General features: G+C 38.7%; 2 protein-coding genes across 3 annotated transcripts in view; both read right to left on the bottom strand.

Moving 5' to 3' along the window:
* Positions 1-4,138: 4,138 nt before the first annotated feature.
* Positions 4,139-7,146, bottom strand: ndufs5 (NADH:ubiquinone oxidoreductase subunit S5). Of its 2 annotated transcripts, none has more exons than XM_028037232.1 (3): positions 6,999-7,146; positions 5,528-5,747; positions 4,139-4,335 (listed from the first exon to the last, which is right to left on the bottom strand). In XM_028037232.1, the coding sequence occupies exons 2-3, from the start codon at positions 5,741-5,743 to the stop codon at positions 4,231-4,233; spliced, it is 321 nt and encodes a 106-aa protein (XP_027893033.1). In that variant the 5' UTR covers positions 5,744-5,747; positions 6,999-7,146; the 3' UTR covers positions 4,139-4,230. The 2 variants fall into 2 exon arrangements, with proteins under 2 accessions (XP_027893033.1, XP_027893034.1); XM_028037233.1 differs by having other exon boundaries at positions 5,528-5,852; positions 6,999-7,092.
* Positions 7,147-7,726: 580 nt separating this feature from the next.
* Positions 7,727-16,515, bottom strand: part of rnf19b (ring finger protein 19B) — a 44,284-nt gene continuing 35,495 nt past the window's right edge. Inside the window, exons 4-10 of the mRNA XM_028036087.1 lie at positions 14,912-15,056; positions 14,662-14,824; positions 12,784-12,898; positions 12,561-12,701; positions 11,792-11,981; positions 11,573-11,707; positions 7,727-10,780 (exon numbers count right to left, since the gene is read on the bottom strand). Coding sequence (XP_027891888.1) covers positions 10,363-10,780; positions 11,573-11,707; positions 11,792-11,981; positions 12,561-12,701; positions 12,784-12,898; positions 14,662-14,824; positions 14,912-15,056 — 1,307 coding nt within the window. The 3' untranslated portion in view covers positions 7,727-10,362. The remainder of the gene's footprint in view (positions 10,781-11,572; positions 11,708-11,791; positions 11,982-12,560; positions 12,702-12,783; positions 12,899-14,661; positions 14,825-14,911; positions 15,057-16,515) is intronic.

Here is a 16,515-nt window from a genome sequence, read left to right on the forward strand (position 1 = left end):
CTTGCAAAAATATCTTGTTTTGCCAGAAATTTTCTGAGATTCATTTTAAATTTCTTGAGTTTTTATAGAAAAATTTACATATTTGAAAGTACAAGCAAACAATAAAGAAAAGATGAAAAGAGAAAATAACTGAAACAAAAAGTCCAAGCAACAACTTTGGATCTACTTAGATTTTAACCAACTCTGAGATCAGATCAGCAGAACTCGGATGTTTTGGACAACAGAGAATCATCTACAAAAAGAATAATTTGCATATTATGTTTGGACGGTATGCCCTAGGAGAATAAAATAGCAGAAGAACATCAGGACCACGAGGTTATCTGTTGTTTTTTGTTACATTAGCAGAATATTGACAAAGATTTTCACACACCTGTAATGGAAACTCTACTGTGAAACAAAATAATCATTTTCACTGCCACAATCTGCCTTTTATATGTAAAAAGGAAAAGAAATAATTGGATGTATGTATTGTTTATATTTACTCCACATATTATTTTCTTAAATTTTTTTAATTTTCTCTAAAGTTTACATATTTATAAGGTCAGTATGCTGTGAGTGACCAAAAGTCAAATCCCCAGCATTCGACCCCTAAGAGAAATTAGCCAAGAAAACTCTTTTTATTGCAGCTGTTCAACCTCATCACAACATCAGTTTATCTACCTGAACAAACAGACACTAAAAATCTGTGCAGCTGCATGAAACACGACCAAAGTTCAAAGTTCAAACCTCCGTCGGTCCTGATTCTCTCCACTTTAGCTAATTATTGAGCTGATAATCCAGAGATGCAGACGTGAATTTATTCCACTTAAACTGCAGTTTGTGACCTTCAACGAATAGTGAGGACACAAAATTCAATTTAGACAATTTGATCCATGTGATAAAAGGAACAAGAAATCATGAGATGCTGTAAATCACCTGCAGTGTATCGATGATTATCTGCTATTTTCACTTTGAGCCGCTGATTTCGGTCTGGTTTAGCCTTTGTGACCCGATGCGATGCTTATGGTTTGGAGCAAAAAAAATGTTTTGTATATATATTAATGAAGCACCGATGTAAAAATTTTGATCAATATCATATCCAATATTAATGTGGCTGTTATGGCCAATACCTGATATTTAACAAAATTATTTACACAATAATAAAAAAGACTACACCAGTATCACTGTTACATGACCAACCACCTGAAACATAAACATGTTTAATAAATATCATTTTGCTTATCGGACTGATACCGATGCTAATGCCGATATATTGCAAATCCCTACGAAATATGTAGAATAAAAAAGTGAAACATTTAACACTTACATATTGCACATCTCAAACCTCCAAACTGATGAATTTAAAAGGCATTTAAGCTGCAGGTCAGTTTATTATTTCAGCTGGACTCTTGAGTCCATTCTCTGAGCTTATGGCGCCATCTAGTGGTGGCGCATGAACTCTGCTGGTTCTGATCGAGATGAAATGGATTCTAACCTGCATGTAAAGCAGCATCCTGCGTATGAATGATCGGCTCCGTCCTCAGGGAGAGATTACTGCCAGATCTACCGGCCAACCAGACCGCTCAGCAGAACATCGACCACCAGAACCGCAGATTGGACCTTTAATAATTCATCAGAGGTTATGAATGATAAATCAATCTGAGGATGTGTTATTGATGAGAGCAGCTGATTTTAGCGTCTGATGGCTGTTTAGAACAGGGGGCCCAAAGTGGGTCCTGGAGGGCCGACATCCTGCATGGTTTAGTCTCTCCCTGGTTTAACGCACCTGGATCCAATCATGGTTCGTTAAAAGGCCTAAGAAGAACACTGACCTGCTGAAAGGTTGTTGGTACCAAGGAGAGAACTAAACCGTACAGGATGCCGGTTTAGAACATGAAATATTTAACAAAAATCTAAAGGGAAATGACTAAATTAATGTCAAAATAAAGTTTTTTGCGCTTAGAAAAATTATTTGTAGTATGGTTTTGTTAAAAATGTACTTTAAACACATTCAGTGCTGTGAAAAAGTATCTCACCTTTAATTGCGTGCTTAAGGTGACTTTGACTAGGCCACACAACCCCCCTGCCCCCCATACTCTTCCTTTCTTTTCCAAATGTCCAACCAAGAACTCGATTATCTGTGACCAGAAAACCTTCGTACAAAAACCGCTTGGTGTTTCTGTCACTTAACAAGGTTTACTGTGATGTTCCATATTAAATGTATCTGTTTTAATCACAATTTCTTAAGTTCAGAGCAAGACATGTTTCTTTTCGAGATATTTTAGCCTACTTCTTAACCCTCCTGTTATGTTCCGGGTCAAATTGACCCGTTTTAAAGTTTGAAAATTTTCTAAAAATAGTTGGAAGTATTTTTTTTGCATGAAACTTTTCCTATTTGTCTTAATAGGTGAACTCTACATATCAATTGAAAATTTATTAGTTTTACACATTTGTACCAACCCCTAGGTCTACTTTTTACACAGATACTGTTCGGGTCAATTTGACCCGGCAGTCAGGTTAAAGTGCAAAAAAAGATTAAAAAATGTCCATTTCTATATGTTTCCTTGCAGCTATGAACCATATTTCACCACACAAACACCACACACATCCATGCACACCCCGACACACACAAGCCCACTTTCTCACTATTCTCTTTACTTCACTAGGAAACTGCGAGAAAGCAGGTGTTCACACAACTTTTGAGGAGAACTTCTTCTGTTCCTGTGGACAAACTCCACCCACACTGAGTGACACTCAGCAGAAGTGGAGGGAAACATAAATACTCTCTGCATGACTCATTTATCTTGATTTTAATCAGTGGGTCAATTTGACCCTGAACAGTTTGTGTGTCTCAAGTTCAATTATAAAAATCACCCATTGAAAAAAAAAAAAACGTGTAATATAAAAATATTTACCAAAAATCAATTTCAAGGAAATTATAGTTTTTTTGTGTCTAGGATTTATTCAGTAAATATTAAAAATGCAAATTCCATTTTTTATGTCCAAATGAGTGAATGAGTAGGTTGTTGTCATTGATCCTTAATTTGGGAGAAATAATCAAACATCATTGCACAAATATGAATTGAAATGGTTAGTATTGGAGTTAATAATCAGATAGAAAAATGTTTTGGAGGAATTTTTTGGTTTCTGACACTATTGCATGATTAAACACTCCCCGGGTCAAATTGACCCACGAACATTATTGCTGTACCTCAGAAACGAACATAACAGGAGGGTTAAATAATTTCTCGTTTCTACACCTGTATCATAATCAGGCCGATTGTCTTTGGTGAAACGACCAATAAACAAGTTTTTTCAATCGCGTATTTATGATTTAACAACTAGAACATTTTTCCACTTAGATCCAGGATACTCAATAAATACAGAGATCATTTAAAAATTGCATTTTGTATTTACTCGGGTCGTTTTCTTAAATGTCGCTACATGTTCGTCCCTGAGGAGAGAATGCTGCAAACAAATATCTGCGTTTCCATTACAAATGTGCACAAAACTTTGTAGATATTCCGCTAATGTTGAAAAACACAATGTTGCAATTGCGGAGTTTCCGTTAAATAAAAGGGATTGAAATCCCATGTGAATAAGTTCGTTAATGGGAAAACATACAACCCCACCATCCTCCTGCCACTTCCTGTCGTCTTCTTCGTGGTTTCCGGTTGCAGTAACAGCCAATCATTGATCATGACTCACGCGAAAAAAGTGTTTTCATTTTAGTTTTGCGAAATACATTAATTTTGAAACAGCCGACAAAAACAAACAAAAAAACACACACACCTCATCCTGGTGCAAAAACATTTTAGTGGAAAATAAAAGTTAAATTGGGGCATTTGCTTTAAGCAAATTTATTTTCATAATTCAAATTTGCACAATCATATGGTGAATGGAAACACAACTATTAACTCGATGCAATCTGCTTGGTTTATTAAACTGTTTGATAACTAAGATCAGTTGGAATGTATGAACTGAAATTATCTTTCAATTCCTTGAGATAACATTTGTTGTGAATTGGCTCTACATACTGTAAACTAAACTTTTCTTTTTATCTGAAACATTGAATTATGACAAAAAGGAACAAAAACAGGATCTGATCCAATTGATAACATTTGGTTCATGGAACAAGAAGGAAAGACGACATTAGAAGCACGGTAGGTATTAACATTTATTATTTGCACATTTTTACAGCGGAACAGGAAATGGTGAAATCCGTCAGAAACTGAGCTGAGATCAGATCCTTCATGGATTCTGGTCAGGTTGGCCGGTGTGGTGAGAGGGCGGTGTGTACTTCCCCTCCTTTATCAGTTTGTCACGCTGCGCACGGATGGCGTACATCCTCTCACGCTGTAGGGACAAAGAAAAGACGAGGTCAAAGGTGAAGATAACAGGATGAAAGGCACCGACTCCATGTCAGGACGCTCCTCCAACAGGGAGGACGCAGAGGACCAGGATGGAGGTAACCTCAGATAAACATCAGTTATATTTCAGAGTTAGAATTTTACAAAAAAAGAAAACAGTGGTGGGAAACATTTAATTTAGTTAATAGAAGGCTATGTAATTAATTGAAAACTAGGCAGCGACAAAATAAGCAACATTTTCAATACAAGAACCATTTTTGTTGCAATATTATTGAAAAAACAAGCATATGAGGGCAACAACAAATAAATTTCATGTTTTTAATCTGTTCTTCAACCATCAGATTGGAGCAAATTTCAAAGTTTAACTATTTCAGGAACTCCTGATCATTCAAGGAGCTTCTTCAGAAACGTGGACGCTGACATTAGCATTAGCAACATGTTTAGCATTGATGCTACTTCAGGCCTGAATAGCTTCGCTGAAGGTTAACTCCTTTCAGCACGACTTGAACACAACAAGTCTTTTCCTGCGTCTGATCGGATCGGTTAAAAACCAGAGGGCCGAGAGAAACAGCTTCGGTTTCCAGAACTGTTGTTTGTGGATGTTGTGCGTCTGATTTATGGTGTACAAGAAACAGAATACAAAGGTTCCGGCTTGGGACTTTTTACATAAAAGAAAAAAAAATTAATTGAATAATAATCACCAGATCAGCTCTACACCATATCGATGTCAAGGATAGAAGAAAATAATTTTTTAGCTCCAGATGCATTCTTTGCTACAAATAATCAAGAGTTCACTAAGAGAATGCTTTTATTGCAATTTAGGCAATTAAAAGTTTATTTTAAACATTTTATTGATTTGTTTATTTGCATCTTTTAATGTATTTGTAATATTGTAGACAGAGTCTGAAGTGGCTGAATAAAAAACCTGCAGGATGCACCACTTTTTTATCCAATGAAGTATCTGAATAATTGATTACTAAAATAATACATTTTCATGTTCTTTGTATTTTTCCACACATTTGGAACCATTTCTAGCTTTTTAAAAAAAATGACACAATGTTTACCTGAGGTTTTATTGACCTCATTTAGCAGAAATTCTGATTCTGTCCCAATACATCCGATACACGTCAAAGCTTTGATCATCTGGAGCTGATGAGTTTACTACCAGAGGGACTCACCGTCTTCTGCCGGTACATGCACTCGTAGAAATCCTCAAACTCCAGCTGGCACTCCTTTTTGGCCCGGGTCTGTCCGATGCCGTGGCCGCACTCGACCCAGTCCTTCTCGAAGGCGTGGCACCGCGCCGCCCGCTTGTACGGCTGCTCGCCGCTCTGCAGCAGCAGCCAGCGGTCTACGTTGATGCCGAGCCTTGACTGGACGTCCACAAACGGCATGATGCTGCCAACAAGAGAGCAAAACAAAAGATGGAGGAAAGGTTGGATGGAAAGCAGTTAACACTAAAAAAAATATCAAAATAAAAGATGATTCAGGCTGTAGAACAATCTAGAACAGGAGCAGTTAGCCACAAAACAACAGGGGTTGACCAGAGAGAAAAATGAAGGTAGGCAGAAAAAAAGACATAAAAATGGTAGAATAAAGAAACAGATAAAGAAAAAGGAAGGAAGGCAGAAAAAAGAAATACAGAAAAGAATCAGGAAAAGACACAGAAAAAGAAAGATTTGATTTTTTAAAACTTTTATACAAATATTCAACTCAACTTCATGTCAACATATTCATAGATGAAAGTTCAGAATTATATAAAGTAAACAGATCACCTTAAGAATCCCCGTCATTTTGAAAAATATTGGTTCATTGAAATAATATTTATATTCTAACATCACACATTCAGTATTCTGTTCTCTATTAATTTTATATCTTCAAATTGCCAATTTCGCTTGCCCAAGGAAAAAGTGAAACAAATGTCCTTTTTTCTTCTGTTTGTCATATGAAAATACAAATAAATAAAAAGACTGTTCTGTTCATCTTTCTCCAAATGATGACTAAATATCCCTAATAGCGTAAATAAATCGCTATTATTTACGCTACAATAGCGTAATAATACGCTATCACGCATCATATTAATAATACGCATCATATTATAATACATATAATATGATGTATTATACATCATACATGTATGAAGTATTATTCTAATACATCATACATTCAGTGAAAAATTGTTTCTCTTAATGAACAAAAAAGACATTTATCTGAAACAAAAGGCGCAGAGAAGTTTCCTAGATGTAGTAAAAAGACTTTAAATGAACAAAAACGATTCTAAAGTGGGTTAATATCCGGAAACAGTAAGAAAAGATTCTTTCTTTGGCTGCAGTGAAGATTTTTCCGTGTTAGCCAAGCGGCTAACAGATACATATACACACAAGAAGCTCGGAAACGTCTAGTCAACTTAAAACAAAAACGTTTTTACAATAAACATAAGGTTTTATATAATGAGTAGCGTGGATCTAATTAGAACAAAGAGTACTGACTGAAATATGTCCGTAGATTCTCCTTCAATGACAGTAAGCTAATGCTAACGGGCCTAAATCTACACAAAAATACGATTTTATACCAAATAACTAAACTCTGATGAGCCGCAGTTGCATGCAGCAGAAAGTAAAAGTAAAGCCTTCAAACGTCTTAATTTACCCTGTTTTGACTCTTTTATCCGAGTTACTTTAACCTTCCTCCGCTTTACGGCAGATAAACACACGGCCCAGCCGCAAAGTCGTTTTCTTCTGGGCTGTACATCCGGTTACAAGATGCAACAGCGCCTCCTGGAGGATCCGGGATGTAGAAGCCGGTGACAAAAATACATACATTACTTTACACATTTAAATGTAAATGTTTTTTTTCTTCTTATTCTCCAATTATATTTTATTTGCCTGTGTTTTTTTGCAACTGACGAATTAGTAGTTTGAAGGATATTTTTATGTAAAGATTTTTTTATTGTACTTTTCATATTGTTTTTGTTATAATTGCATAAACATTTTAGCAATTGCAGGAAGAAGGTTTTAGCTCATTGACTGCAATTAAAGCTCAGGAAACCAAAAGTCCATACGGTATATCACTGAAAGTGAAGCACAGTGGAGGCAGTATCATGCTTTTTAGACTTTGCCAAGGTTGATGAATTTATGAACTTTCAAAGCCTGCAGGTGTCTGCTACAAATTTTGAGATGGAGTTTATTTGTTATCATCCCAATGAGTCAATGTCTAAAACAAAATACACACAAAAATTCTAATGAATAAATGTCTACACACTCTGAGAAGGTTGGAAAAGTTTTGCAAGTCAATAGAGAAAAAACAGCTGATGTGAAGTTGTGCAGCGAAATCATTATTGTTTTTTATGGCTATTGTAACAGACAACAAAACATGGCTTTGGTGCAACATAAAATTGTGTTTATTTATTCATTTCCCCCCCAAAAAAGACTCCAGTCTCACAGTCCTGCATATTCAGCCTCTCATCAGACGGAGGCTTTAACCGCAACAAGAACAAAACAAAAAAAAAACACAGTTCCTTTAGTTATAACACTTAAATATTGCTATCTATAAACCATTTCAAATAAAGACAGAACCACCTGTGTTCCTAAAGGGACGTAACACTCATTCGGACTCTTTCAGGAAGTCCCAGTTTTCCGTCTGTGGTACATTCGTTTATTCTGAACAATAGGCAAAAAACCAGTGACGTGTGTAGACAGAAACAGCACCGCCAAGTGACGTAAGCAGCAGAATACATAAAGCTACTCTGAGATGGAGAAAAAGGTTCCCGGGAACCTCTTCAAACAGAAGCACAGAGGTGATCCAAAGCTAAGAAACGGGTCAAGCTGTGACTGAGAGAAGCTCACGGTTTGGCTCCAAAACGACGAGTTCACAAGTGATACTGGCTGACCAGAGCAACACAAAGTTATAAAAAGGAATGAAATATAATAAATTATGTTTAGTTCTTGTATCACAGCGTTGATTAAAAAAAAGACACAAAAAATACAATTTAAGGTCAAAAATACTGAGTGATAAAAATTTTGGAGGCAAACGTTTCTCTCATTCCATCCAACAGAAATGTTCCTTTTTTTTGGTTGTACCACAGACTTTTGTTTTTCACTCAAGTAAACATGTTTACAGCAACAGATGATGTCAAGCACATTAAAAAAGATAAATAAGACATTCAGATAAAGTGCACAAGTGCTCAGTCAAAAAAAAAAAAAAAAGACAAAGTGGATCACACCAATACATTCATCACATGTTCTGTCATTCATGCACATAAAACTGGGTTGGACAGGTGCCATTTTACAAGGCAAGAACCACCAAAACCAGTGGGGCTGGTTTTGGTGGTCAGTGAGCGGCCAGACTGGTACCACGACACGGACCAGAAACAAAGTATGGGAGAGTTGTGACGGACGAAATGTGTGAGAAGCAGCCCGACAGTTCAGATTCTAGCTAAAAGTAATTTTTATTGCATTATGTGAACGACCTGAAAAATGAGAATTTATGACAAATGATTTAAACCAGCTGCTCAATAACATGTTCAAATATGTTTATTGTTTGTTTAAGGTAAATATTTCTGCCCTAAAGGTTTTTTTTGGCTTAAGGAGTCTTCAGAAGGTTTAAATTAAACATCTCAGATAATTGGACAATAACCAACACCAATATAACAATACTTGATTAAGCAATAATCAATAATTTGCTCAATATTAAATTTTTTCAATAAATTTGTTTGACTTAAGTAAATATTTCTATCCAAAAGTAATTTTTTTTATTTAGCCAGTCTACATTAAGGGTAACTCAAAAGACATGAAACGGTACGATATACGATACTGATAACCAATACCAATATTACAATACCTGCTTCAGCAATTACTGATAATAATGCTCATCAATAACATGTTGAAATACGTTTATTGATTGTTTTAGGTAAATATTTCTTTCTAAAAGGGGAATTTTTTGGCTTGCAGTCTTCAGAAAGTTTAGATCAAAGGGCACAAAACAGCATCATATCCGATACCGATAACTGATATCGATATCTTTATACATGAGAACAATCAATATTTTCCTTTGTCTAGGCTGAATAGACAAAGGAAGAATCTGTGATTGTCACTCACTAAACATAAAAATTATGTGATTCTAGAATATTTTATATATTTATACAGGTATACTTTTTAATTAAATAAAACTATTCAGTAGTTTTGCTACAAAATGTTTCAAACGATTAAGCAACAATAAAATCATCTAAATATTTTTGGCTTTTTTTTTTTACAAAAATCATCTTAGACTCACAGACTTGGTTCAGATTTGTATAAATGTTTCTTTTCCTCTGAGCTGTTTTGGTCCATCGTCATCAGATCTCTCATTTGTTTGTTTCTGCAGCGTGTGCAAACTCTTCCTTCTTCCCTTCCTTCCTTCCTTCCTCCTCTTTACTCCTCATCCTCTTTCCAGCAGGAAAAGCGACATCCAATTGCGGCTTCGTCCTCTAAAGGTAAACTGTATAAGAGAAACACGCTGCCTTTTTAAAACCTCCAGGTGAGAAATGGCTCATGCAGACTCATGCACGATGCAAAAAAAACAAACAAACAAACAATACTTTTGTTGATGGCAGAAGCAGCAGAAGCAAAAAAAAGACAACAAGCTGTAAGTCTCCATTCAAATACACATCAGTTTCTTCTCCAGTCTGATTCTTTCTGCTGTGCTTGGTAACTTTCACCCCATTTTAACATTTCATTTTTGTATTTTTTCTTATAAATTTGTACTTTTTTGTTTCATTTTCTTTTTTGCTTAAGAAACCAAGGCATTTTGCACCAAAGAGTAAACAACAAATCTCAGAGGTAGAACCCTGACCATTTACTCAGAAAGGAGGCTGGCCGGTAGATCGATAAAACAGACAGGAGGAAACAAACACCTGCGTCTGTATTTCAGACCTTAAAGCAGCTGACGAGAGATGACAGGAGGAAAAGGAAACAAAGTTTGAAGGTAAATGTTCAGGGTTTTGTCAGTTTTTGTGCAATCCTGAGAGCTGTGCCTCTCAGACGTACAGGATGACGTTGCTGTCCACAGGACAGTGAAGGCCGTCGGTGGGGGGGTTCAGGGATCTGCAGGAGGGAGGCTGCAGCTGCTGGCAGCTTTTGGGATGAGGCGAGTCGCAGTCGTCCGACGTCAGCTCCGCGATGTCGTCCGACTGGGTGTCCGACATCTCCAGGTCGCTGCGGATGCTCTCCGGCTGGGCCAGGGTCACGTCTCTGAGCCCCTCCCTGATTGACGCCCCTGGCGACAATCCCAAAGCCCCGCCCCTTCTGGAGCTGCAGTCCTGTGGCTCCTCCCCTCCTGAGGCAGTCGCCATGGCAGCAGAGCTTGCCTGTGGAGCTAGGTCCTCCTCACTGGTGAGGCAGAGATGACTGGGTTTGGTCTCGATGTCCACCTGGATCTCCAGGTTGGTGCAGTCCCTGAGGAGATTTAAGACGAGTCAGTCAGCGTGAGGCTTCTGGATCAAAAGAACTGAAGTCCTTTAAAAATCCAGGAATACAAAGATATATTAAATTTATGTCAGCCTCATTTTATATTCAACGCTGACAGCTCACTCTTCTTCATCAGACATGTAGTTGGTGGCCGGTGCGAGACGCCCAGCTGCCCTGAGTTTTACCCACAGGTAAGTTCTTACTGACACTAAAGTAAGTTTTAAAGAATATTTTGCTCTTTTTAATACAAAATGGCCCCAATTCCCAAAAACCTTACAACTGTTGGAGTGTAGACGCTGTAGTTGAGGTTTGACCAGTTCAAATACTTGAGATTATTTTAATAAGGATGATAAAATGCAATCTAATTCGTCCTGCAACATGAACCACAGTGTGAAAACATGTTTCTTTTACACTTTGAACAACATTCGTTTCCAGAGAACAGACATGCAAATGAGCCAAAGAGCATTTATTGCTCATCTCTTTGAGATCAACTCCAGTGTCTGAGCAGAGGCAGCTGAAACCAGGATGTTTCTGGAAATATGTGCAGCGTATGTTGCTCTAAAATAAACCAAAAATCTAAAATGAAGAGGTTGAACCTCCACAGACTTCTGGACCTCTTTGGTACCAGTTTGCCCGCTGCAGTTTTAAGACTGACAGGTGGGGAATCTTTAGTCCCATCACTGTCCTTATTTTACACCAGTGAAAATGTTTCCAAAAAGCTAACTTTGTTTTTCTTGAAAGCTACCATGATGCCGTTCAGTCAGTCAGTCATCCTCTCACCTGTCGGGTAAGGTGTAAGAGGAAATGATGGATCCGGCCATCCCTCGGGTGCTGGCGCAGTCGCTTCCTGCTCCCAGACTTCCCGTCTCTCTCTGGGCCGATTCCTTAGCCAGTTCCCCTGGTTGAACTTCCAACCTGGAGGAGCAAAAACATCCCAGTCAGGATATCAGTTAGATCGGTTAGAGTCAATAAAAACAAAAGAACCACCTGACTCCTCACCTGTTGTACTTGCTGGTTCGGGTCCCCAAAGCGCCACCGGCCAGCGTGTTGAAGTGCGGAGTGTCTCCCAGATTCCCAGGGGCCACAGAGAGGCCCTCGCTGGGGGACGTGGTGCTCAGACCGCTGACCGCTCCGTCCAGGCTGCTCTCTCCGAGACTCGGAGACTTCAGGGCTCGCCACGCGTCCGCCACTGCAGAGTCAGAGGGAGAAAATAAACCCAGTAAGATCCAGAAGATAAATCTATTTGGCTGTTTTCACATCTGAAGGTCAGTAGATTCAGGGAATACTGAAATGGCTAAATTGGTTACTCTTTTGCTTTCACATTGAGAGTTTGGTTGGTGTCAAACTAACCAAACCCTTTGAAAAGCTTGTTCACCTCCTGGCCTGTGGGGGCGCTGTACCAAGAACCACTGAAGGAAACGACACAAAAACCTCTGAAGAAGACAACTTTGTTCTTCACCAAATGGAAACAAAAATGGAGTTGCATCAGATTTTAGCGGTTGGAGGTTTCCTCTTTTGATCATGAGCCATTTCTCCTGCTAGTGCTAAACTCACCAGTTTGTTGAGATTTTTATTTACCCAGAATGCCTTGTGCTGTTGTTCACTTCAAACCCCACCAGAGTTCAGTTCAACTAACTGAGACCTACAGTGAACATCATTCACACCTCCCACAACGAACCGGACTTTCTACGCAAACGGACTGGAGTTGGATTACAGTGGACTAAACTAGGACGGTCTGAATGCAGCCTAAGGTTGGACGGAAGCTCACCTGTGATTGGTCCGTCGTCTTCATCAAAGTCGATTCGCACGCCGCGGCCCTTCCCTCTGCTGACGCCGCAGCCGCCTCCTCTGCAGAGCGAGATGGGAACAACGCCGTACACGTAGGCCAGCATGATGGGAACGCCGATGCCTGGAAGCAGTTCAAGGTTTTTAGAAGATCTGCTTCGTCTTTGTGTTCAGGCAGCAGCAGAGATTCACCGGTGTTTCCTTACCGACGCTGACGGCTGCGATGACAGGGGCGGTGATGACCGACAGGGCCACGCCCCCCGTGATGGCCAGGTTCCTCCTGTGGCGAGACGCCTTCTTCAACTCGTAGTGAGCGTGGATCTGCAAAAAAACAATAACATCTCATATAAACATCACAACTTCTCAAGTAATTTGCTAAATTTGAGCTTGTGTATCAGAAAACAAAAAACAGCCAGTAGAAAAACCCAGATTTATATTCAAACTTTAGGTTTAAAATAATTCATACATTTCACTTTAAAACAAGATAGTGTAAGAATGAAAATTGGAGTTATGAAAATGTAAAATGTTTTGGAAACGTTTTATTTTGAAACGTGCAGAGTGCAGGACAGCTGAAAAGACAATGCACAGATAATTAAAACCGATTAAATGTCTGTTACTCAGCTTTTCTTTTCAATTCACCCTCACCTGCTTCCATCACTAAACATGGAAATTAAATGTTCGACACTGAGAAAGAGCCCAATTGTTTCTACAAAGGAGAATCACAGCATCTGGACACCCAGGATCTTACAACAGCATCAGCAGAAGAGCTTCCTGATCTGCCTTTATTAATATGTTTTATGTCAATAAGAAAACCAGAGTCTGGATAAATTACAATCTAAACTCTTGAAAACATAAAAATGGGAAGAATGTGCAGTTCCACCTTCAGCCAGAAGATGGAGGTAAAGAGAAATAAGTGCAGCACAAACATGGCCTTGGCTCGGCTTTCAACACACAACCCTGTTCCAGTAAACGCTGTTTTGTCCATGACTGGAAATTATCGCATCTCATTTAATATTTATAAACAAACACAAGAAACGCCAGAAATAAAAGAAAATGTGTCAAATAAGAGATTAAAGCAATTCTCCTCATTTAGAAACAACTTGTAACATTTTGCTGATGTTCGCCTGCTTTAGCTGAAAGCTTGAGGCCAGCTTTGGTCATTTCTAGAAAACTGACATCGTTGAGGTCAAAGTGAAACTTCAGCAGCAGCATTGAGCAACGCTGTAAGTTCCAGATAGTCGCTGGGGGATTGTGACAGACCAACTGTGAGTCTGTGGTTTGTTTCTTGTGCTGCCTGGAGGTGACAGAGAACTGACCATAAACCTGAATGAACGAGAGAACAAACCAATGAATGAATGAATGAATGAATGATCTCTGTGCGGGAAAGACGAAGCTGTGTTCGCTGGAACTGATAAAGATGTTTGCACGCGTATCAGATAACGTTGTGCAAATGAAGGCGCTGAACACACAGCTGATGTTTCAGTCATTTCCCCTGGAAAAGTCCCGTCACCTTCCCTCCACTTCCTGTTGCTAAATCACCGCATGCAGCGCAAAACGGCACAAAAATGGAAACACTGGCCGAAGTTTTACCTTGGAAATATTCATTTGACTTAACAAATAAGAGTTATGGCAGGTTGTGAAATTCAAGGAAATATTTTTACTTTTATTTATCAAAGTTACTTTCACTATTGCACAGATAATTAAAACCGATTAAATGTCTGTTACTCAGCTTTTCTTTTCAATTCACCCTCACCTGCTTCCATCACTAAACATGGAAATTAAATATTAATTTACAAAAAATAAATGTAGAAAAGGTTATGTTAGCAAAATTAAAATAAATATAGAAAAGTCCTGAATTTAAATAGAGTAAAACTAAATTTAGTAAAAAAAAACAAACAAAAGTAACAAATATTTAAGATTTTTCTCTTCTCTGTTTTTCTATTACTAATTCAAAAATGAAGCAAACAAATTACGTTTTTTGAATAATTTAAAACATAAAATACCAGTAAATAAACTCAAATGTTTGTAGTGAACATCAGAAACACAAACCAGCTTTAATTGTGTTCAGTGAGAACTCTGCTCACCTTTCGGCCGACGTAAACCGGGATTCCGATGACCATGGCGGGAACGGCGATGCCGGCGATCAGCGTGATCCCGACCGGCGCTCCGATCAGCGTTCCCAGCTGCCACAGGATCTTCTTCTTCCTGCTCCAGGGTTTCTTCCCCCAGAAGGTGCAGCCGGACGGACTGCGGCAGGAAGCAGAGGAGCAACATGAGTTCACCCACCAGCAGGACGGCGCGGCGCCGCGAGGCGAGGGGCGGGGCGGGGCCTACCTGAGGTAGTGCAGGTCCGAGATCTCCTTCATGCAGAGCCAGCAGAACTCGCAGCCGCACACGGCGCAGGTCATGTGGTTGCAGCTGCCGTCGTTCATCTTGATGATGTAAGCGCCGCAGCGAGGGCAGGGCTTGATGTCATCAGCTGGAGACAGAAGGAGACGAGGTCAGAAGGTTCCGCCTCAGGATACGGTCTGACCAGAGGGAACATTGGACCTCTGACAGATCCTCTAATTCATTAAACTGCTGCTTTCAGGAGTTTATACTGAAACGAGAGATTTTTCTTCCACTAAATTTTCTGAAAGCACGTTTTTCTTACTGTTACTTTTTAAAAATACTTAATGAAACAATTGTGAACCTCTTTCAAAAGAAGAACCAATTTCCCAGATGCTGAGAAAACTGAGGCTGCACGGAAAAACTGAAAGAGACAGGAGTTCTTTCTTCCATTAAATCATCTGAAAACACTTTTCTTTTAACGTTTGTAAGTTTGTATTTCATGGAACATTTCTTAACCTCTTAACAGAACCGAAGCTCTAGACGCTGCGAGAATTGAGGTTGCACAGTTTTCAGGAAAACTGAAAGAGACGGGAGTTTTTTCTACCACCAAGTCATCTGAAAGGACTTTTTTCTTATAGTTCCCTTTTTTATAAATAACTCTGAACTTCATGAAACCTTTCTGAACGTCTTCTAAAGAAACCAAAACTGAAGCTGGGCTTCATTTATAGAAACTAATCATGTTTTTTTTAATCTGCTGCCAGGAAATGACCGGCTGTTGAGAAACAAATAAAACTCTCAAGCGGCTGCAGGAAGGATCTGCAAGCTGAGAAACTCTCCATCGGGGTGATAATCACAGCGGAGGATATTTGGAGCCTTGAACATCGGAAATAAGATAAGTTTGTTGATTCAAGTAGCTGAAAAATGCCTCAATAAAAACAGCATCAGGGGTTTTTCCTTCTGAAAACTTGGCGCAGGACTGAAGATTAGCAGATAAAAACTGGCAGCTGGAGGATTTACTGGATGGATTTTTAATCAAAACAGGATTAAATGAATTCATGTAGATATGGATTCATCCTGCGGTGTTTTACCTGCGGTGTGTTTCTGATTGCATCACAGTAAAAACACATTTCCACATTTTTCCGTTCATTTCTGCTGGTTTTTCCGTGTCTGTCAGATTGCATGAGAGGAAACAGAAGTGATGCTTGGTGACGTCTGGCGCAGAACGAGTTTCATGTTAATTACAAGCAGATGTTCTTGATCTCTACAAAACAGGAAGTTTATATAAATTTGGAACTTTTTTTTCTCACATCCCGACCAAAAATAGTTTTCAGTTTTGTGTCTTTACGGAGAAAATATGCACTGCAAAAACACAAAATCTTACCAAGTGTTTTAGTTTCCACTGCAAATATCTTAGTGCACTTGAAATAAGACAAAACTAATTTACATGTAAGTTTTTAGCAGAAACAGGAGCTTGTTTAGAGTCATTAATTTATTAATATTGATTTTAAAAGTATTAGTTCTACTAGCATATTATTTAACTTATGATATTTTTCCATGATTTAAGTGAAATAATCTTTCAGTGGGATAAAATATTCACTCTAAACAAG

This window comes from Xiphophorus couchianus, chromosome 13, assembly GCF_001444195.1.
Source record: "Xiphophorus couchianus chromosome 13, X_couchianus-1.0, whole genome shotgun sequence".
Taxonomy (NCBI): domain Eukaryota; kingdom Metazoa; phylum Chordata; class Actinopteri; order Cyprinodontiformes; family Poeciliidae; genus Xiphophorus; species Xiphophorus couchianus.